The sequence below is a fragment of the Phoxinus phoxinus genome (assembly GCF_949152265.1).
Source record: "Phoxinus phoxinus genome assembly, chromosome: 17".
Taxonomy (NCBI): Eukaryota; Metazoa; Chordata; class Actinopteri; order Cypriniformes; family Leuciscidae; genus Phoxinus; species Phoxinus phoxinus.
In genome coordinates, this window is record NC_136892.1 from 13012587 (window position 1) to 13036293 (window position 23707).

The window sequence follows — 23707 nt, forward strand, 5'->3', positions numbered from 1 at the left end:
AATGACAGAATATTTAAGTGAACTGTTCCTCTTTCGGTAAGAAAGAGAGAGTCAGTTAGGTTTTACATGGCAGGTAAATAATGACAGATTATTTAGGTGAACTGTTGCTTTAAGAAAAATCATCTGTTACATCACATTATTCAGTTTGTACTTGTCAAATACATAATAGATGATTCTGCGCTCAGTGAATGACAAAAACATGCCAACCTGATATTATATTTTCACATTAGTATGCTGATTCCGTGTGTCTGCCCAGAGGTTTGTTTTGTTTTGCTTTCTCAGTTTCTTGCCGTAGCTTGTCTCATTTCCTTTTCTTGTTTTGTTTTTCTCTGTTCTGGCCCTTCATTTGCCATTCTTGCCTGTAGTTTTGTCTGTCATTTTACTCAAAATATTGATTCTCTGAACAAATTGTTGGCAAAATGTTTTGAGCCACCCATCAAGTTGTCAACACTAAATCTGTAATAGAATTTACATGATAACAGAGCTTCTCTATTTGATGCTGCAGACTTGTGATGCTCTTGCAAATATTAATATGGCCTTTCTGCATTAATTACATTTTCTTCTTGTACCCACCTACACGTCATCACTCCATTTTTATCTATCCATTTGTATCTTTATCTATCTTTCCACACCTTGCCCTTGCAAACACAAACACATGTAAACACTTTGCCCTTGCAAAGATGCAAACACATGTAAAAATGTATGAAATGTTTAGCTTTGCACTAGATTCAAGGCAACACAATTATATTTGAGTTTAAATTTAACAACTGTAGCCAAATTGGATTTGTTTGTTCACTAAATGTTAAAAAAATATTGTCATACCAACTACAGATTTTCAATAAGCAACAGAGGAATTTTTAATTTGACTTTTTTTTTTATATTTGTCTAAGATATTGCAACATCAAAAATATTTTATTGCAACAAAATATTAAAGGTCTTTTTTTTTTTCAAAGACACAAAATTAAGATAAAATCAAAAAGGGGAAATAAATAATCCTGTAACAGTAACCATCTAATTTTTTAATGTGGGGAACTCATAAACCCTTAACAAATCAGCAGTATTGTTCAATATGAAAATGGTAGCAACATAAAAATCCTTCATAGATATTGCAATGTTTGTATACACTTATAGGTGACAGTATGTTGTTGTCTATAGTTGCATGGTTTTGAATGGAACTAATGGCACAATGCATGATTAAGGCACAATTATTTGTTGCATTTAAACACAGACTTAGTTTACACACTCAGCCATATGATCATTGACTAAAGTAGGCTAGCCTACTTTAACACACAATCTGCCCCATGGACACACTCACCATCTCCAAACAGTAAGTAGTCGCATTCCTTCTGATGCTTTTCTGATTAAATAGCCATGCTTCTTCCCAGAGCCTCGGTGCATTAGCTCCGTCTTTCTTAATTAATTGTACATCAAACACTGAAACAATACATTTAACAAAACATTGGTTCTGGTCCTCAAATTTCATTAGCTGAGCAGTCCAACGGCACTGGGACGCTCCTCTGTCCAGAAATGGATGTCACTTCGCTTTAAATGCTGTGGTTCTGTTTTCATTAGCAGAGAAAAACATGAATCAACTTGAATCAGCAGTGCACTGAAAACATTACCCAATTACATACCTTTACAGTATGTGCTACAGTGGAAAGTTATCCTAAACATAAGGAATGCTTCAAACAAACATTAAGTGCTTCAAGCAAAAGCATATATTTTAATGCTGATGGGCTTGTCAGGTGCCTACATGTGCTTTAAATGCATTTTAGAATTATTTTTCCCACCACATAACTCCCATTTTACGGTTGTGTTCCTGTAAATGTTAGAAAGTCACGCGATTACTCCATTTTGTATAAGCCTTGTGCGCGATATTAAGCAATTCTCCGCTAAACTTCACAGACTTCAGTGAATGAGCGCTGGCGCGCGTGCGCAATAGTTCTGACTAAAATAAACATTTTGCCAAATAATTCAAGACTTTAAATGTAGTTCTAAAATTCTTCATGCAACAATTGTATTTTTTATGAGAGGAGTAAGTGTAAAGGCACTTTTGTAATGGAGTAGGCCTATAAATATAATATAATTACTAAGAGTGAGCATTGTTTGGATGACAAAATTGGGCAGAATGTGGATTTATTTTTAAAATAATGGATTAAAAGTATTGAGTATTGTATTTTTTCATCGATTAATTAATGATCAAAATAATCATTCAAATAATCATTATTTGAATATTAGCATGGCCATATTGCTCCATATTGCAGTTACTGGTGGCATTCTATTCCATATACTCTACATATTCCCCCTTTTTTAGCACATTTTGGTGCCTTGGAAGCAACATCTTATATTCATTCAAACATGAATAATCCTCTAATTGGCTGTAATGAAACTGGCTAATGCTGTAGTTGCAGATGGCAAGAGAACGACCCCATGGCCTTTAGCAGCATACTAATGACTGACTGTCTGATATGAGCAAAATAAAGTTTAGACTTTCCCCCCCAAAATTATTATAGGAGACTGAGTTCATCCTTAAAGACTGGCTAATTTACTACCGGAGGAAAACACGGAGAGAGTGATCCATCTTCATTAGTTTCTTATCATCTTATTCCACAGCCTCTCCTTCTTCCCTGCCTGATCCCTGCTATCTCAGTGGTCTATTTTTGGCTCCATGAATTTTTTTGCCCCTTTGTCTCTGTGTGTTGTACCAAACCTCTTTTAAATGATTCCCCAAGAGCATTTTTTCTCTTACCTCTGTGTTAAGGACACTTCATAAAGACATGGCCTAGACATAGTCATTATTTAATAAAAGAAGCCCATATTTTAGTATAACGGATGATTTGAAACAAAATTGTGGTCTTAGACACAGACCTATACACTTCTAAAAACGGCTACAGAAAGCAAAATCCTAAAGTCTATGTGAGTATATATAAACAGGGTGATGTAAGGATTATGGAGCGTTAAAAACTCTGATGTAATGTGTGCTTCATTCATGCCGGAGGCGTCCTTGCGCAAGAACGTACAAGACTCAGAAATAATAGAAATAATAATACTTTATGAGGTTACAATAATTCCCTTATGGACAAAGGCATCCAGCTATCACTGTAGCTGAATATAAAGCAGATAAAAAACATTTTGAATGATGAGACATGAAGTAAACACACAATTGTGGCAAGAAGAAGGCACTTCAGGGGCCAGTTGCATAGCCATTATGTTAAGACTGTCTTAAGGAGGAAGATATGTTGCAGCGCAGTCTCTAATGAAACATCCCCATCTGACTGACAGGGAACCGTATGGGAACATTCTGTTAACATCCCAAATGTCCTCTTTGTAACGATGCTGTGTGACCATAGAATAACCTACATGGAATGGCCCCTAAAGTCATATCGGGAACTTTATTATATGACCAACAGAGGACCATGTGGGAGCATTCTGTTATCGTCCCAAATGTAACGTTCTTATGTGACCATAAAATAACCAAAATGGAACATCCCCCTAAAGTTAAATAAGGAACCTTGAACTGCAGCACTTTCATAACCAAAAGAGAACACTTTAGGAACGTCCTAATGTTCTGTAAAGGATTATATTATATTGTAGACTCTAAGTTTCTTCATTGTATTGAATGGCTTCTCACGTCCTGCTGATCCACAGATGTTATGGAGGGGAAGACGGCCTTACTCCTGGAAATGAGCCAGTGGAACTCCAATGACCTGGTGGAGCAGATTGAAACACTGGGACACCTCGAGCACTCCAGAGGTAAAAGCACCAGGGTCTCCTGAAGACATCTCTCCTACATGTTTTTGTATCATGAACACATTATATTCATCCTTTAAGGTTCTTTAAGGCTGAATTTACCAGGAGTTGCTTGATGATGTGATTTTAAGGCTCATTCATTTTAATAAATTTCAACTGACAAGTAAAATTGCTGTGAAAACCGTGGATAATCTAAATGCTGCTCCTTCCTAATTAGTTTACTTTACCCTAAACAGCAGTTTCCATTGCAAACAGCTTGTTTGGCGTCTAACTTAAAGTGGGGAATTTCAGTGAAGGGAGAATCAACAGTGACTAATGCTACAGATGCAGCGTAATCACTGTTTTGCTTCTCTAAGCCGTATTAATACCTCAGGACATACAGTGACTCTGCAGCGCTATAAAATTCTTGTGCAAATTTAACTCCCTTTAGAGAGACACCCTAATGCTGCATGGGAGAATTAGAGTTTCTGTAATGCCGCACGACAGCTACTTTTAAATGAAAAGAAATAGGCAGCTCACTTTTTGACACTCATTTTAGAAAAATGTGTTTCATCAGACTGCGAAACAGTCCTACCAAGACCAATAAGACCTCATAAATGGTGCTGCATGATTGAGCGACCGATCACTTTCTCGGCCACAAACGATGAGTTCATCAGCAGTGTTTGCTTTAGTTGTGTTGAGATGTGAGAAAACGGGGTCTTGAGAGATTCATTTTTATTCTCACTTGTGGAAAAAGGTCTCCATCCATACAGTCACCAACACACACACACACACACGCACGCACGCACGCACGCACGCACGCACGCACGCACGCACGCACGCACGCACGCACGCACGCACACACACACACACACACACACACACACACACACACACACACACACACACACACACACACACACACACACACACACACACACACACACACACAAACAGATCTATTATTTGTGCAAGGATTTATGGATGGCTTAGAGCAGTGTAGAAACGTAATATCATGTGGATTTGGTTATTTTAGTTTTCATGATGGTAAGGTCACAGATTATAAAGAGACAGAGAAAGAGATATGATTGAGACAGACAGAGCGAGAGAGGATTACCTCTAACAATTATCCGTTTTCATTTCACAGTTAAGAAATCTGGAACATATTTTAGATTTAACAAGAGCAGGGATGCATCCTGCCATTTAACTAAACCTTTTTTTTCTTTTCTTTTTTTTCTAATTTATTTCCACACCAGAGGATTTAATCATGACATAAATTATGAATTTCCAATTAAAAAAATTTAAATAAACCAAACTTGAGTCTTCTGGCATGAGAACCCACATTTCCATTCAATTATTCTGTGAATACAAACACACCTGAGCACAGTAGGCTTAAAACAACACCAGTGACCTCTCACTAATGAACGAGTAGTGCACTGAAGTGAGTGAAAGTGGAAGCAATATGTAAAAAAGTCAGAGCTGTGGATCACATTTGAGCACTGGGACAAAACCCATAAAAGTTCTGAAAAATAAACAGAATGAGACTTGATTATGTCAAGAACTACCCAATTATCAGGCCATCACTGCCGTTGAAATGTAAAATCACAAATGTGAAACCATATCCTCAGCTAGAATAAATGTAATTATAACTAATTTTTACAAATGAACTGTGATTATAATTTAGGATGTACCAAACAAGCATATAAAACTGTACAAACTAGAGTAAAGTTTACTTTGATTATTGAGTCAGGTGTTGATATTAAATTTGCTATTTAGATTGCATTTATGTTTTGCTGAATTATATGTTCAGTAATGCAAAAGTAGTTAGTCTATAGTGGTGGAGAGTTTATTCAGTAAAGCAGGTGGCGACACGTTTATGATTGAGTCATTTGAATCATGACGAAGATGACGAATAAATGACAAGGAAGAACAAAATATGAACATATGGTACACAAGAGTGTATACAAGCAAGAGTTTGTGGTTAGTCGCAAGCAACACATCAGCTCCAGGCAAACAATGACACTCAATAAGGTTTTGCTATTAGTTTTACTATGTTTTTACAGAACCAAGATATATCTTGGTTTTGTAAAAACATAGCAAAACTAATGTTGCTCAACTTCACAGTGGTTCAGGCTGCAGGATTGCTGAATGACTAATGAAACGTTATCAGCAAGATGGTATAAACTGTAAATTTCTTGTCTATTACCACCCACTGCTACGTATACCAACGAAGGAAATAAGCGCAGTTATAATAGCAAAATATTTTGGAGAGGATTGCTATAGTATGATGATATTGTATTGCAATAGGTAGCACATTGATGTTAATACCAAATCAAAGCGAAAGGGTTTAATAACAATATTGGGTTATGGTTACACTTCAAATAGTTACAAAATAGATGAATGAGATGATACAATTATTTTCCATTAATTACACCCAGTATATATGTAAAATGTTTAGAAATAAAGAAAGAGAGAGAGCGAGAGAGAGCGAGCAAGAGAGAGAGAGTGTAGAGAGAAAGAGAGATGGAAGGCAGAGCTCAGGTAGAGAGGAAAAGCAAAGTGCAAGAAGAAGTGATGAAGAAAAGAGGTGGCAAAGAAAGAGTGCCTCAAGAACAACAGTTCTTTTATTCCTTCCTTTACCATGAGACTGAGACCCAAATGTGAGACATTCAAACTGACCAATCAGAAGATTGTACTAAACTTCCCCCACCATACTAAAGGTGTGACAACAAATAGACCCCTGACGTACACACATCTTGGCCTACTTGGTATTTCCCTCTCTGTCAGTCACGGTCAATGTTACGTCAGAACTGAACTGATGAATTGGGATATCGCCTGAGAGCCCAATCACATTAGAGTAGTAACAAAACGAGCCAATGTGAGATTTGCATCGCAAGCCACTCCCCACGGGCCGGGTATATAAGGCAGCGTGCAAATTCAGACATTAAACTTTCGCTTTAGAACCGAGCAGATTTTGTTTCACTCTGCTCTTCAATCATCATTCAGAGAGTATCAGAACAAGAGGCAAGTGTGACGGTGTGTTCCAGCGTGTGTGGAGGTCGCCATCACTGAAAGAGCTTTGCAAGGATAAGTGCAGCAACGGTTCCCCTGGGCGCTTCATCATTGAATGATGAACACAGGTGTGACGTTGTGTCTTTTTCAAGATGTTATTCCTCCTGTGTTTCTGGATGCAGTCATTTCCTGGCCTTGTCTGACAGCCAATGTCTCCTCCACTCCACTACCCTTGATGGTGGGGCAGCCAAAGGGTATGTGGAGATCCCCAGGTGGAGCATGCAGTTGAGGTGCAGTTATGCCCACAAAATGTGGCCACCTGGCTGGGTCGCCCGTGTCTCCCATCCAAGGTCTGTAAGTTCTCTTACAGTGCTGCTGGACAGGCTGCCTCCACCCTACATGCTTTGGCCGTCCTGCAGGTATGTCAGGCCAAAGCACTAAAAGAGCTACACAAGGGTAGTTAATGCAGGAGATGCACACAGCGATGGACCTCATCCTCAGAGTCACTGCGCGGTCCCTTGGGCAGATGATATCCACACATGCTGTCCAAGAGCGCCATCTCTGGCTGAACCTGGCCGAGATAAAGGAAGTCAACAAAGTTTGCTTTCTCAACACCCCCAACTCCCAGGCCTGGCCAGCCACCTGATGCTTTAAATCAACTGGTAAAAGAGCAAATTGTCCCCCGTGCAGAGAATCTATTTTCTTGGTATGTAGACTCTGTCGACATGACTGTGCATCTCACGAATGAGCATGCCTAGTCAGTGCTGAAGTGCTTGAATTCGTTCAGGGGCAGGACACTGAAATAGTTTACACTGAAACAATTTCAGAGGCTCCTGGGGCATACGGCAGCCGCAGTAATGCCGCTCGAGTCATATGAGCAGCACACATCGGGTGGTAATCACACTGATCTGTCGCTGTTCTTTCAGCCCGTGGTCAGACCTTGCTTTTATATGGGCAGGAGTTCCCCTAGAACAAGTGTCCAGGCATGTTTTTTTCTCAACAGATTCCTCCTCCACGGGCTGGGGTGCTGTATGCGACGTGCATTCACTCTCGGGCTTCTGGACAGGACCTTGACTGCAGTGGCATGTCAATTGCCTCGAGTGCTAGCAGTAATGTTGGCCCTGTGCTGGTTTCTGCCATTGTTGGTGGAAAGTATGTGCTGGTCCGAACGATCAACACGTTGATTGTTGTGTACATCAACTGTCAAGGTGGTCTACTCTCCGTAAGTCCCAACTCACCTGCCATCTCCTCCTATAGAGTTAGAAGCGACTAAGGTTGTTTCATGCCATTCACATCCCTGGCAAGCTCAATCATGCAGCCGACAAGCTCTCACGACAGTCCACATCGAGGCGAGAGTGGAGACTCCAACCCCGGATGGTCCAGCTGATCTGGGAATGTTTCGGGGCTGACAGGTTTGCGTCTCTGGAGACGTCCCACTGCCAGTTATTTTATTCTCTGACAGAGGGGACCCTCAGCACGGATGCACTAGCACTCAGTTGGCCTCGGGGCCTACGCATGTAGGTGTTTCCCCAAATAAGCCTGCTCGCACAGACACTGTGCAAGGTCAGGGAGGACGAGGAGCAGGTCTTGATGGTTGCGCCTTACTCTTGACAGCCCCTTCCTGGTGGATTCCCCTGAGGAAAGACCTGCTTTCTCAGGGACAGGGCACCATTTTGTACCTGTGTCCAGACCTTTGGTACCCCCACTTGTGGTCTCTGGATAGGACATGGAGGACTGAAGTGGCCTACCCCAAGCAGTAGTAGACACTATAACTTCAGCTAGATGCCCCACTACGAGGCATGCTTACGCTTTGAAGTAGAGTCTCTTCATTGGTGTTCTACCTACAGTAAAGACCCCCGTAGATGTCTGATAAAAGTTGTGCTTTCTCTCCTACAAGAAGGGGGAGAGCAAATGCTGTCTCCCTCCACCTTAAATGTGTATGTGGCCGCCATCGCCACACATCACGATGCAGTAGACGGTAAGTCTATGCGGAAGCTCAATCTGGTCATCAGCTTCCTGAAAAGGGCCAGGAGACTGAATCCTCCTCGGCCACGCCTTATCCCTCTTGGGACCTCTGTCTGGTCTTAATGGCCCTAAAGAGAGCATCCATTGACCCCTTACCTCTTTTGTAATGTCTTTCAGCCGTCTCTTTTTTTTCTAGAGTGTTTCTTCAAATCTCCCTTTTGCTCACTCTCTCTCCTCCCCCATCATGAGTGGACAAGCCCCTTACTGCTGGGTGTGTTGTGGTGCTTGGTCAGAACCACTTTCAACAGCGTTTCTCAGAAATCACTTGCTGCTCCTTTAACTTGCTTGACTAGAAATAACGGTCCAGTTTCGAAAATACAAATATGTCATCTGAGGTTAGGGACTTTGACAGTGCTCTTGAGAGTGGGCTATTGCTTAAATAAATGCATATAATATTAGAAATTGTCTTTACGTTTGTCCACATAAAAAAAAAAAAGCTATAGCTACCTATAAGCGGTGAGCTGACATGACTTTTTAATGATTGTTAATCAGTGAAATGAAGTTGGAGTTGGAGCTTTCACATAAACAGCTTAAAGGTGCCCTAAGTAACTTTTTTTACCTTAAAGGGTAACTAAACACTAAACCAACTTTTTTTAGTTAATGATCTGTAAGAATGGAGCTTCATAAATGCTGTTCATTGATTCGAGTACTTTTTTTAACATTTGAGTATAAAGTGTTTTAATTTTCAAATATATGGTGTAAAAACGTCTGAGTGCTGCCCTCTTCAGGTTAAACGGAATCTCCTGAAGTAGGGGTACTCTCTGACGTAGGGTACTCTGTGACGCTCCTCTGTCACGCCCCTGGCAGCCCCTGGTATAAAAGCATCTGCTTCCGTCAAAACCACTGTAGCGAGTCAGGAGTTGGAAATTGGAATTACGAGTATTGAAAACGATCAGGATAGCGTATTTTAGCATCTAGTTATCATAGCATTTATATAGTTATTTAGATTATTTCGTATAGCCTAGCTAGTTATTTAGCATAGTTGTTAGTGTTGTTAGAAGCATAGTAGCATAGTATTGCATCAGTAAGGATAGTGTAGATTTTTAGCTTTATCTGTGTTTAGTACAGTGGTTAGGCTGGTATAGGTGTAATGTTGCCGGTTGCAACAGGCTGGACTGTATAACTGCTGGACTGTATAACTTTCCACCAGACTTGGAAATTAGCGCCAGTGTTTACATGCACTTGTGTGCCAAACGCTGCTCTTCCTGCATGGACTCCACAACCGCCGGCGCGTTTTGCTGGATTTTTTTTTTTCACATAGCGGCAAAATATGCTTAACCCTTTAGAACCTGACGCTAAAATGGGTGTTTTTCACATATTTTGATTTTTTGACTGTAAAATTCTAAAACAATGTGCTATCTTCATGTGCAAGGTGTCATCTTTTTCAGAAAAAAATTCGCTTTCAACAAATTACAGTAATTGACCATTATTGTGTGTGGTGAGTTCGTAAATAGAATTTAAATAGACACAAATAAAAAAAACGAGAATACATTTTCCGGTTTTTATTTAGAAAAAAACCAGAAAAATCTCTAACAAAAGAAACTAACACTTTAAAGTTGAAAAATGAAGTATAATACAACTGTACAAGTCTATTTTGTGACATTGGGTTGCACAGTTTTCATTTAGGACACTTTTTTTCATACACGCACACATATAAATGCTTCCATTCATATTAGGCACGCACACACACACATGCATACACCACATGTAAAGATACGTGAAAAAGTAACGGCCATCCGCCTCCCAAGTTTCATTAAAAATCCTCCCAATCCCCTCTTCTGCGGTGTACCACTTCTTTCACCATGTATTTGTTCGTTTCTTTTATTATTTTATGCAATCCAAAACACTCTAACCCGCCGCGCGTCGTATCTCTCGGTTCAAATCCTTCCTTTCCGCTCTGCCAGAAAGCCCGCTGTCATTTGCTGGCGGAAAGCATGAAATTACCGTAATAAGCCGTATATTGCCGAAAAGCGCATGTTGTCTACTGTCAGGGGCAATTTGAATGGTTTTGATAGTGCAAACGGTTGAAGAGTTACGGTACAATGAATACAGCTCGCTGATCTGTGTCGGCGACGACACATTCGGTTCTAAAGGGTTAACGGAGGTCAATAGTAATAATAATCCACTCAGATACTGGCCCCATTCTCTCTTGCGCGGCTGCTTCGCTAGCATCGTCGGATGCCGATCGCGATGCGGGAGTTAATGCGATGCGACACCGCAGTTTGAGCTCGCGGCTCGAATTGATATGGTTTAAGCTCTGTGACCACAGACAATTCCTCCACTTCAGGGGAAGGTGGGGGAGAAAAGTCCTCGACTTTAAATGACCGCTCTGTTGTAAAGCTACTTGCGTCACTCCAGTCACTCTCCATCTTAGCGAGTCTGACAGCAGCTGTCAATCACTGCGTCACTGCGGGTCTGTCAATCACCCGCTCAGCCCCGCCCTCGGTTCGTCCGTTGGGCTCTGCCCACTTTTCCAGCATTTTTCAAATATTGCCAGTGGGTGGAGTCAGGCTCTGACCAGGGGTTTAGTTACCCTTTAACCGAACAGCTTCGGAGTCATTAAAATAGTTATATGACTTTTTTCGGGTTGAATGGTGGTCGTCTCGCACCCCCCAACCGCATGTGAGCGGAAAAAACGCACTTGCAACTTTGAGCCGGCGGCCCGTCGGACGCGGAGTCAGGAAGTATCGCGTGATATCAGGTCTCGCGATGTAAAGAATTGCTTTACGGCAAAAAGAAACCTGCTAAAATTCTGTCATTATTGTGCTCCCTCGCGCTGTTCAAACCCGAATGAAGACGACGTTGTAAAGAATGTCCCGTCTGCTCTGATTTCGTTGATCTACTAGCCTCTGGTATCTGAGAGTCGACAGCGAGTTTTTCGACAGTGTTGTCAAATAACTATTCTGAAGCTGTAGGGGGAGCTCTATAGAGAAACCTGCGAGCAAAAAGCGACAATATAGCGAAGAAATTTGCGAACCTGCAAAGCCCTGCTTTAAGCAAAGGAAATACCTACTGTATAAAGAAAAATCTCCCAGCCCTGTGGATATGAACTCTAATTTAAATCATAAAAAGATTTGATAATGTTAAATACTGAATTGTGGTTTTGAGTGCCATTCAAAGTTTAGAGGAAAATTACCCTCTAGCTGCTGTCTCGTTCTATTCACCCTCTCTTGTTTGTCTGGAGGTTTCTTGCATTATTCATTAATACCCATTTTTTCCAGCCCCAGACAGAGCCACAAACAGATGCAGACTGTCTTGCTGTTTTAACTCTGAAACAGTTTGGGCATAGCCTATGAGCGTGAGCAGTGATTCCTTGTGAGGTTGACATTGACTGGCAAAGAGCAGTTGAGTTCTGACAGAAAACCTTTAGTGCTCTTTAAAAAGGCTAAATAATGGGCCAATCACAATATTAGTTAATATTATTTTACCTGCAGTTCTGCACCAGTTCAAATGAACTATTGTCCTCAAAAGAGAGGATATTATAGGCTATTCTTGGGAGGAAAACTGCCTCCATGAGGATGGTGAAAATTCTCCTTCAGTTATTGCAAGTAGTAAATTCAGTTGAGTGTTTAACAAGACAAGCATTATTATGAACCTGCCCAGACAGAATGCATTTTTTGTGCTGATTTTCAGTTAAAATAAAAAACTATTTTAATTAATCAAAATACAGTTATTAGTTTTTGAATAGCTGTCAGTGGAGAAAGATGCATTTTGCTAGCAGAGTGTAGTTATGGAATTTACCAGCAAGGATTAGTGGAAAACGTGAGAAATTGAGAGAGCTTGCATTGCAAACTATAGTGTGGTGACATAGTGGACTTTTGTGACATGCTGGATGTTTTTATCGCACACACACTCACTTATTTCAATTTTATTTATCATTATGAGCAAACAATGCACTGTGCAATAAAACTTTATGTATTTGTAAAAATTGGGACTGTACAATTAAGTTTTTTTTTGTTGTATTTTCATTACACATTTTATGAATATTTTTAATGAATATTTATATTACAAATGATTCATATTTGATACAAAAGGGCAATTTAAAATAAAAAATATTAAATAAAATGTAACACATTATCATTTCAATCATTAAAATGTGTGTAATATGTAATCTGCATATTTCAGTAGATAGCACTTCATAGCCCCTTTCACACAGTAATCCCAGGAATCCCAAAACCTAAACAGATCCTCATCTCAAGTCAACTACTCCTTTCTGCAACATTACAAGCCACAGATGTGAAGTGACAATTAAAGAGAACAATTACCTTACATTTCATACAACATGTCATAAATAGATACATAGCAAAAATGTATGTTGTAATTTCCCCCCCAAACCCAAGGAATCAACTAAATTATAATAAATTAACTTTGAATGTTTTTTTTAGGTCATTGTTGATTTGATGACGTTTCTTTTCTGTATTTATTATTATTATACACCATTCTCCATAATTCAAAAGTACTATTCTTAAATCCTGAATAGCCTTTACAATGGTCAAATAAAGAAAAAGAGTTTTGAATAAGCTATACACTCATTGCTTAAATATATATATATACCATATATAATTTAAGGAAAGAAAACAAGTACTTATTTATTTCTTAATACAAATGTATGTACACACAATGCTATTGTATGTAGCTTTACCTGTAAATAAAGAGTGAGAGAGTGCAATAACTTAGCCTAGCAATAACTAGTAGCACTTTGCCAATTTGGGGAAGAGAGAACAAGGTTCTTCTTAGAGAAGTACGTCTGTCCCATCAGTCATCAGTAAGATGGACTGTTTGAGGTGGAAATTGTTGCCTCACTGCAGAACACCATAAAGTTCTCTCTGTCTCTCATTGACCACTAGAGAGCCTGTACAGGCTGCGGCATCCTCGATGTGCGCCACAGAGCAGTGTGGATGGTTTGGAAGACATGGAGGTTAGTCCTCATTCCCTCTTCTAATTACATTCAATTATTCTTTCAGTTTTTACTCATTTCATCTCTTTCACCCTCCTGCAGAGGAAATGCAGGACACAATTACTCATCCTGGTGATTCATGGAGGTCATATCTTGGATTCTGGAGGTGGTGACACTGGAGGGAAGGCGGGTGATGCTGCCACTTTGGCGTCCGTGTTGGAGCGTGTGGCTCGGGCACACTTCCAAGCGGCAGCAGACAGCATGCTGGTCAGACTGGTGCCCTGCACGCCCGTGTGTGCTGATGCCTTCTCCCTGGTCTCAAAGTAAGATGTTGAAACAAAAATGTAAAGACCAAATATGCTAATTCTTCGTAATGATTATGTTCATGCTGAAACACTCATGCTAGCTCGGTAACTCTTACCTCAGTTAAAGTTTAGCCTTGGATGAGTTTTCAGTGTCAAGAATTACAGACTTTCACCTGACAATTTAATGGTGCACTTTGGTGTAATGGTGTAATTTTTACTCATATAAAGTGTCTGGTTTAGCATTGGTCGTTCACACCTCAGATTTTAAAAAGACTCAAGAAATCGCTGTGTAAAACTATGTAAAAGTGGGAGTGTAGAAGTTGGGAAGAGGGGAGACAACAACCAATTAAACACAGACCTGCAACACACTCATTATACAGACAAGTGAATAATAAAATGTGAGCGGAGAAAAAACAAACAAACAAACAAACAAACAAACAAACAACAGTTGGAGTCACTTTAATATATTTAAAAAAATGTAATGACAATAAACTCGCAACAATCGATAAATTATTTTTAAAAATATCAACATTTCAGCATTATAACTTGGTCTATATGGTATATTTGAAAAATGAGAAAGAACATTTAAAAGTTCTAATTATATTTTCATTACGTTTATGAGAACACTAAATGATAAACATCAGTTTAACACAGAAAGAATAAAGGCACAGTTACTTTTTTGTCCATTCTTCTTAGAATTTTCAGTCTACATTATCTGTGTATCAGAATAATTCATCATGCAAACACGTTCATGATCAGACATACCGTGTCATTATTTGCATATATATACTTTGAAGAAGTCTTCTGAAATGTGAGCACATACACGGTGCTGCTTCATGTTTGGAGTTTATGAAATATGTTCAACTTATTGAACATGAAAAACTTGAAACATGCTTTATTGAACTTTATTCTTGTACAAAAAGACACTGTATTGAGCAGTAAATAAATAGTTGAATGAGAATGTCTCTGAAACATGTGTATTTGGCAAATATTGCAGTTATTTCACTTCAGCTGTGGTAAAGTATGCAAACACAGCTCAAGCGTCACTACGGGAAGCGTCCAACTTCACGACTTTCTCCGCGAGTCAAAACCATACAGCATGAGAAATATTGTCCAACCAATTCCCAAACTAAGAGCTGGTACTTTTTAGTGAATAAACCATGCTGCATGACCAGTGTAGTCCAACCGATTCACAAACAAATTATTCTAATGAACCGATTCTTTTTAGTGACTCAATCTTAAACAGCATGACCAGTGTAGTCCAGCCAATTACCAAATAAATAACTCCAATAAGCCAGTTCTTTTTAGCGAATCTATCTCATAACACGACTAGTGTAGTCCCTAAGTTACATATAAATTACTTATCTTTTCAGTGAATCAAAACCATACAGCATGACCAGTTTACAGTAGATTCCTGATTCCGAATGATGGTTCTTTTTAGCGAATCAAACAGTTCAAGACTAATATTTATTTTTAAATCTGTCTGTTCGTATTATCATTTGTAGAAAGATACACATTATTAATTTTGTTAGTATATTATTAAACTAACAAGATTTTGTAAGATTTTCTACTAAAATGTTTGGCAATGGAATTGCATTTCTTCCACCCCCTCAAAACTACAACATAGAATTGTTAATGGGTACTTGCTTGTTAAATTCCTTAAGATGCCCATTCCAGTCCATGAACCTATCAACCTTTATTGACTGTGTCAGATACCAAGATTTTAGAATCTCAAGCTCTTACCTGAGCATTTAAATTCTCAGATTATGTTTACAACTCTAACTGACAGTTAAATGAACCTATTGATCTGCCCTTTGGAGTCATGCTAAGCTGCCAGCACGAACATTTCAGATCAGAGAGACTTGAAAATGAAAATGTCTTCTAAAGACTTTGGAACCCTGGGGGAAAATTGTAATTTCTATGGAAAACGTTCAGTTGTTTCCAGAGAACTACAAAGGTTAATTTACTTCCATTAAATGATGAAATAAATTTCATCATACAAAGAGGTTGAAATGTGTCAGAATCGCGTGTCTCTGTCAGAAACACTGGAGCAGGAGCACATAAAGCCACATGCCCAGTCAAAGCACAATGAATTTTACATGATGACATTTGGACATTTTCTTTGTAGTCTCTTGCCAGTTTTCCATTTCTGAACTGATGGGAACATCCAGACAAGAATTCTAATGATTTTGGTCATGAACTATACAGAAAATAAGACTCATTGCTCATAAAAGGGCTCAATTATCATGCGCAAGACAACTTTTTTCCTCCTTTACTAAATAATTTGTTCCGTCTGTTTTAAAGGACTCAACTGTTTAGCAATCAATCTGTGTCTGATTACAGACACAACTTCCATCAGTGTCTCATAGGAATAGCTGTCGCTGTTGATGTAGGCAAAAGGAAATCATTAAAAAAAAAATTAACAGCTCTGCTCTATTAATCAAACCACCACATTCTGTGACAGGAAACTGGCCTGATTAAAGATAGAGGAGCTTTAATATGTTAATTAGACATCCTGCTCTTTCAGATATCGAGACAGGGATGACCTGATCTCCACCTCTGAACTGTCCTTTAAAGCACATTTAGCTAAAAATACATCTAAATCAATCTGCATATCAAATATGCATATCAGATTAATAGGCACCATTCGGTATCTCAATATGTATCTGAATATGACATTAACATCAGACAATGTACAAGATGTATAGACATTGAACAACAGTAGACCTATATATAATGTCACAGGTTGTTTTGGTTTCATGTCACAAGGTGTGTTCGACATTGGCTGCAACCGACCGGCGAGAGTTGCCGCGTGCAGGCGGGGAGGAGCTGCAAACCGAGACGTGGAGTCGGACACTTTTTGGCTCCCGTAGTGACCGCGCACATGGTGTTTGCTTACTTTACCACAGCTGAAGTGAAATAAATGCAATATTTGCCAAATACACAGATGTTTCAGAGACATTTTCATTCAATTCTTTATGTACGGCTTCATACAGCATCTGTTTGAACAAGAATACAGTTCAACAGCTGTTCAGCCTATAGCTACTATCAATGAAGTGGAGTCAACGTTTTTTAATAAGTTTTATTTTGCTAAACATGACACAATACAATATCACGGCAACATGAAAAGAGTGTTTAGTGTTATAAAAAAATTATTTGTGAGCTTTAGTGGAACTAAAGTTCACACGAAACACACGTGATCGTTGTCATTTGGTGAATCCGGCCAATCATGGACAGCTATGTCGTCATCAGAGCGCTTTCTTCTTCTTCTTCTTCTTATGTCTTTTATTGGCAACCACACTAAACAGTGCATTACTGCCATCATCAGGTTGCTTTGATCAGAAACATTTTCCTATTCCTCTTAACATTTCCTAACCATCCCCACTACATATATAAAAAAACTAAATAAAAAAAAAACACTCACTGGCGCTGCTTGTTCAGATCCTCCAGTTCCTCCCAATAATTCACTATATCCTTGTTTTCCTTCAGATATTCATTATTTTTCCCACAGTATTTCATCATCTTATCCACACCCTCTACCTCTCTTATATATATACATTTCTCCTACATTCTTTTAATTAATCCTGTGTTATTCAAAAACTGAAACAATACCTTAACCGTACTATTTCCTATATCTGAATCTAATATATTCTTTAATTATAATTATTTTCCTTCATTCTTCCACATTTCTTCTCTTAGCACTTCTCTTTCTTCGTCATAATCCTTACAATTTATAATCACATGTTCCACAGTTTCACTCTGACCACATTTCTCACACATTCCCGTTGGATGTTTAGATGTTAGATGTAATGTTGTACTCAAACCTGTATGTCCCATCCTCAATCTTGTTATTATATTTTCATCCCTCCTATTCAGGGCCGGAGTGGGACTCATTTTCAGCCCTGGAGTTTCATGCCTTAGACCGGCCCACTTTAGTTCCCGACTGACTATATTTTAAAATAATGTAATTAAACCCTCAGTATATAAGTCTGCAATAGTGCACTGTTCTGTACAGCCTTGTAATTCTTTTTTCTTTTTTTAAATCAAAATATAATTTTCTATTCAGTGCAATAGCCGTACACAGGGTTTTATAAATACTGTACAAAGGACCCAAAGGTGATCTGGCTAGGGGGTTAAGGGGCATATTATTTTTCCACTGTCATTGTCAAAGAACATAGGCTATGTATATCTGTGTTAAATAGGAATCCATTGTAATAAAGTTATTCTCATTCTGAGCACAGTATGCAACAGGCTATTCCTCTACCTGCTCTCCTCTCTCATCTCCATCTCCTTCTCTCAGTCTCTTTATCTTTAGGCTACCTGTAAATCTCCTCCCGAAGCTGAGCTTTGATTGATGCAGTCTTTGCAAACTGATTATTTATGTCGGTTGTTTAAAACTTCTATTGTAAAACAGCTGTTTAGTTTAGCCACTTGCATCTTATCTCGTGAAGCATCGCATTGGGATTCGCCCGCGGCTCGCGCTTCTGTGAACATAAATCCTGCTTGCTTTGATTGGTCATCTCAAACATTTTGCCATTGCCGACGAGCGGTGTTTGAGTGCTGAAGCAGCTCAGATAATGAAGTCGGCTATCGTCGCGATATGCGAATCATTGCAGCACCAAATTAGAGTTAATATTAGGCAATTATTTCACAACGTTATACACTCAGAAAAATTACAGAGGTCCGGACCTCGGAGACCTCAATGGTGGGTACGGCTCTGACTCGTAGGCTATTGAGGCCGCTTGAGTTTCTAGAGATTTTTTATTATTCTGGCCTTTTCAGCACCGCCTTTGCACCTATTATCCATGGTTTGTATCTCTTATTTTTTGTGGGGCTGCGAGAAAATAATAATGAAAAAATAGTGGGCCTGCGCTTTGACTGGAGCCTATATAAGGGAAAGCATTCAACCCAGTGCCATGACAACACCGGCCCTCCTGGCCAATAAAACAGACTGGCCCACGGGGAATTCTCCCGGTGCTCCCGATTAGCCAATCCGGGCCTGCTCCTATTTCACCCACTCTTTCTACCTTTTCGTACTTTCTTTTGTATTGCATATAAATGTCTCCCTTTAGTCTCATTATTCCAATACTGTTGCCACTTTTTAATCACCTTCTCTTTTATTACTGATTTTATTTCTCTTATACTATGTGGTAGTTCAATTTCTACTATTTCGTCATCTACTGATCGCTTGGCTAATTTATCTGCTTCTTCATTCCCTTGAATTCCCACATGGGCTGGAACCCACATAAACTGTACTTCTATCCTACCTTGTTTTAACTCAAAAAGATTTTGAAGGATTTCCATTACTATGTCTGAAGCCTATTTTCTTGTCATGTGATTCCCTTTTCTAGTCTTGTGATCCTGCCATGTGTTCTGTCTTCTCATTGGTTAATTGTCTTGATTTGCCATGCCATGCCATGCCTTTTGTATTTAGTTTGTTGAATAAACTGCACTTGGGTTTGTCAAGCTCGCCTCCAGTGGAATGATTACATATAACAGCATAAGATAGTAGTCTATATTGAATTATATTGCATTAGATAACAAAATATCAAATCAAATGGCGTCTGCAAACAAATTATGCTATATAGACCAAACCATGATAGCTTTTCCGATATTTTTAATTACTTTTTACAAACGTGTATTAAGGTGTTTTTTAGTCCGTAGATATAAAGTATTATCCATCGCAAACATGTCATTGCATTCATTTGAAAGAAATGAGCCGGTTCTTTTTAGTGAATCAAGCTCCACTCTTTACACTCCTGTGTAGTGTAATTCCCAAATTACACATTTCCAAAACGTATGATTGTTATGAGATGTTAGTGAATCAAAGCCATACATCATGACCAGTGTAATCCAACCTATTCCTAAAAGAATGACAGTCGTTTGCTTTTGAAGTTTGCATGTAAAGTTTGTTTGTGAAGCATACAATCTAAAACAATCAGATTTGACCTGGCGGTTTTCTCTAGCACTTATTATTCTTGGGTGGAAATTGCATAAGACAGTCTGAGAAAGCTGCTAGACAAATAGATTCATCAGACTCTGCACAGCGGTACTTACATAACACTGTCCCTTGTTGCATCATCACATGGGGCAGGTGATCAAAATTAACACGACAGGAAACAGGAAATCAAAACAAGAGCACAAAAAAAACACCAAAGGTGTGCTAAAGGACATCCTTAGTGACACAGTACAGAAAATCGAAACTTCATGTAAAGATGTGCACAGTGCAAGAGGTTAGCTATTCAAACATCATTTTGTCCCATCAAGAATTTCCCCTTTTGTCTTCCTGTAGTTTGAATCCATACAGCTACGATGAAACCTGTGTGTCCAGCAGTGTGGATCATTTGCCGCTGGCCGCTCTTCCCATACTTGCTATCGCTGCCCCTCATTACCAGAATGCTGTAGCAGCAGTCATTGCTCAGGCCAATCAGGTTTACCGAAACTTCCTTCAGTCCCCAGAAGGTGTGGGCTTCACAGGACAGGTAAACATATTGGTTATTGGCCAATATTAGCAATGTATATATAAAAAAATATGTATATATACTGTATATATGTATATACATTTGTTTTTTAATTTAATGTATTATTGGTGTGCATTGTTCAACATTTGATATTTGATTGGTCATACTCATTCCTCTACTTTTACATGTAGATTACCTTTGCTATCATCTAACACTCATGTAAGACCAAAATTCCTGATAAGACCGATCACAGACACTTTCACAAACACATCAATAAATCTGCAAATCCGGAGAAGAGATCATGAAGCAGGGGTACAGAGAGCCATTTGCCCAATCTTCTCTGCTCACCCATCCTGACCCCCTCTCTTCCTACTCCTTTTCTTTTTACCCAGGCTGAAAGTTGATTAAGAATGTAGCTATATATACCAAATATTATTTGTCTTGTTAATCTATTGCTTTTTACCTTTCATATTTGGTATCATTTAAATGTCTCAGTACGATTGGTAAAATGATCTCACTCTCAATTTTACAGCAGTCACTTACATTTTGGGAAAGATTGACAACTTAGGCCCTGTTTACAATTGGTATTAAGATGCGTTTTGTTTGCTCGGATCACAAGTAGATGAGGGAGAAACATACCCGTTTACACCTGGTGCTTTAATCTGTCTCTTTTGTCCACTTTCAACCACTTCTGTCCTGATTTCTTCGAGGGGAGGGTCTATGTGCAGGTAAATGTATGGGATTTTTCAGATCTTTCGATCTAATGGATGAAATAATCTCGCGCAATTTACATATGAACACACTAATGATGACAGAAAAATACACAGAGAGCATCTGCTTTCATGTTTGCTCTGATGGCCGCAAGACCACGCCGAATGCTGTGTGTGTGTGTTAGAAATCAGGAATGGTGAGAGAACATATTGTGCTTAGTACATTTTTTCGTCTTCAAACCCGATTTGGGTCTCCTACAGATTAAGTTTAAATCCCGTCTGGCTAGCACACTTCCGATAATGTTTCCACATAGGTCAGTAGACAGAGAGTATGCAGTCTTTTGTGGCTGTTCGAACACATTCGACCACATGAGCGTTTACACTACGAAAGCAATGCGGTTGAATGTGTTTTCGACTACCTCTGGAAGTGGTTGAAAGTGGACAAGCTCAAAACATTTTAGACCCCGTTTACACCTGTATTTAGCGTCGTCCACTTTCAATCTACCAAAACGGATCTTAATACCAGGTGTAAACAGGGCCTTAGAAGAATTCTGTTCTGCTATTAAAGGTGTGCTTTTTACAAGGTCTCTAGTGGGAATGTTTTCCAATCCGTCACGGGATCCTGTTCAAACATTTTTTTTTTCCTGTCCTTGAGTTAAATGCTTCTTTGTTCTGCTCTGGGTATTGAAGGGAAAGTGGCAAAACAGTCATTGGGATTCTGTAGCAAGACAACCCCTGCACAGTGTTAAGTCTCCTGATTCCTGCACACTGCTGTGTGTCGCTCTGTTGTCAGTTATAGTGCCTCTCACTCTCAGAATCATCTTTGAGCAATTGTTGTTATGTATTATTATTTCTGAAATGGCTTCTTATTGTTTAATTGGCATGATACATTTTTACCCAACAAAAAAAAGTTATATTTGATTGATCCTATATTCTTCTGAAATCATGTGTGACTAGTAGATTAGTCATATTAGTAAATATTGTGTCCAGTATAGTACACACTATCTAAGATCAGAACTGGTGATTTTGTGCCCGTGAGATCCCTGACCCGGCTGGAAATGAGACTAAAGATTAATAATAATCTCAGTCTAAATTTTAGAGTCATTTAAAATTGGAGTCAGATTAAACATGTGTAACGTGTGTGCTCTGTTTTGGTTTAGTTTGTGTTTTGGTTCTGTTTTCCCTGTTCCTGTTTGAACTGTCATTGTGAGTTGACCTGGTTTCATAGGCTGCGTCTGAAATCGCATACTCTCTTAAGTAGGTACTTATATTGAATAAGTAATTTCTTAACGGCCGCTAAAAAAAGTATGTTCTATGTTATAGTATGCATGTGTGTAGTATGAATGTAATTCGGACGTACTACATTTGACATGTTGGCATTATCACGTGACCTACCAGTTGCGTCGCTTCACTGTCATTCACAAATCCTCTCCCGTGGCCTCATGGGATAGTAAAGTGTCTATCATATGCACACTTCAGAATTTTCGCCGGAAGAAGTAGGTCATCAAAGGTACTACTACTACTTTTGTCATACTATTTTTCACAGTAGGGAAGTATGCGATTTTGGATGCAGGCCTAGTGTGTGCCAGTTTGCTCCCTTAGTTTCTGATTACGTTCACCTGTTTTTCATTTAGTTTCCTCATTTACCACTGTGTGTTTAAGTCCTCAGTTTTCTTTGTTCAATTGTCCGTTGCGTTATGTTGAGTTGTTCTGTTTTCATGTTTCTTGAGTTCTGTGTTAAATAAATCTTTTACTGCTGCTTATAGTAGCTGCTTTCAACTTTATTTGCAACCCATTGGTGACAACATGGAGCTAGAGTCAAATTGAAACTAAATGATAACAAATGAAGTGAACTTTGCAGAAGCACAAGTAAAAGACCTACATGCAGAATACCTTCACCCACGCTGTTGGATTCTGTTGCTGGGGCAACAGTCACTTAAAGTTAATCTTTCAGAAATCTCAAAATTAATATTAATTTTCTTACTGTACATTATAATGTTGTGATGCCTAAATTATTTTGTAGCATTTAAAAATAATTATTTTAGTTTTAAGTGTTTTACTTATCCATTTATTTTGTCATTCATCTTCTTTCATTCATTTTAATGTCAGCTACAGTATTTATAGTTTATCGTCCATAACATGAAAACAATGATTGGTTTATCAATAGACATAGACATATTTACCAGTTTTATCTTGAGATTGACTTCACCAGCCTGATGATGTGTAGCAGAAGCTGATGCTTTACTAACATCCAAGAATTCAGCTCCTCTTAACTGTACATAAAAATAACGTTTCAACATGTTATAAAGTATCTTGAAGGTTTTCTTGTTTTAAATAGGAAATGTAGTGAACATCACAAACATTGTTTACACATTTTGAGTTGAAATGTCAATGAGCGGAATTAAATTGATAGTTTATTCACAATTAAAATTCTGTTATCATTCACTCACCCTCATGTCATTCCAAAGATACTTTTAATGATATCTGAGAAATTTCTGTCCTTTTATTGAAAGTCTACCCAAACCAGTTTAAAGACAGATAAAATAATTATAAAGAGATCGTAAAATA

The 23707-nt window shown here is 38.7% G+C and overlaps 1 protein-coding gene across 4 annotated transcripts in view; it reads left to right on the forward strand.

Moving 5' to 3' along the window:
- The window catches only part of plrdgb (PITP-less RdgB-like protein), a 106079-nt gene that overhangs the window by 44303 nt on the left and 38069 nt on the right, over window positions 1–23707 (forward strand). For all 4 annotated transcript variants that reach the window (XR_013794568.1, XM_079586071.1, XM_079586070.1 and 1 more), the window contains exons 3-6: window positions 3649–3753; window positions 13614–13684; window positions 13766–13986; window positions 20261–20450. Coding sequence is in view for 3 of the 4 variants with exons in the window: in XM_079586071.1 (XP_079442197.1) it covers window positions 3649–3753; window positions 13614–13684; window positions 13766–13986; window positions 20261–20450 (587 nt within the window). In the remaining variant the exon portion in view is untranslated. The remainder of the gene's footprint in view (window positions 1–3648; window positions 3754–13613; window positions 13685–13765; window positions 13987–20260; window positions 20451–23707) is intronic.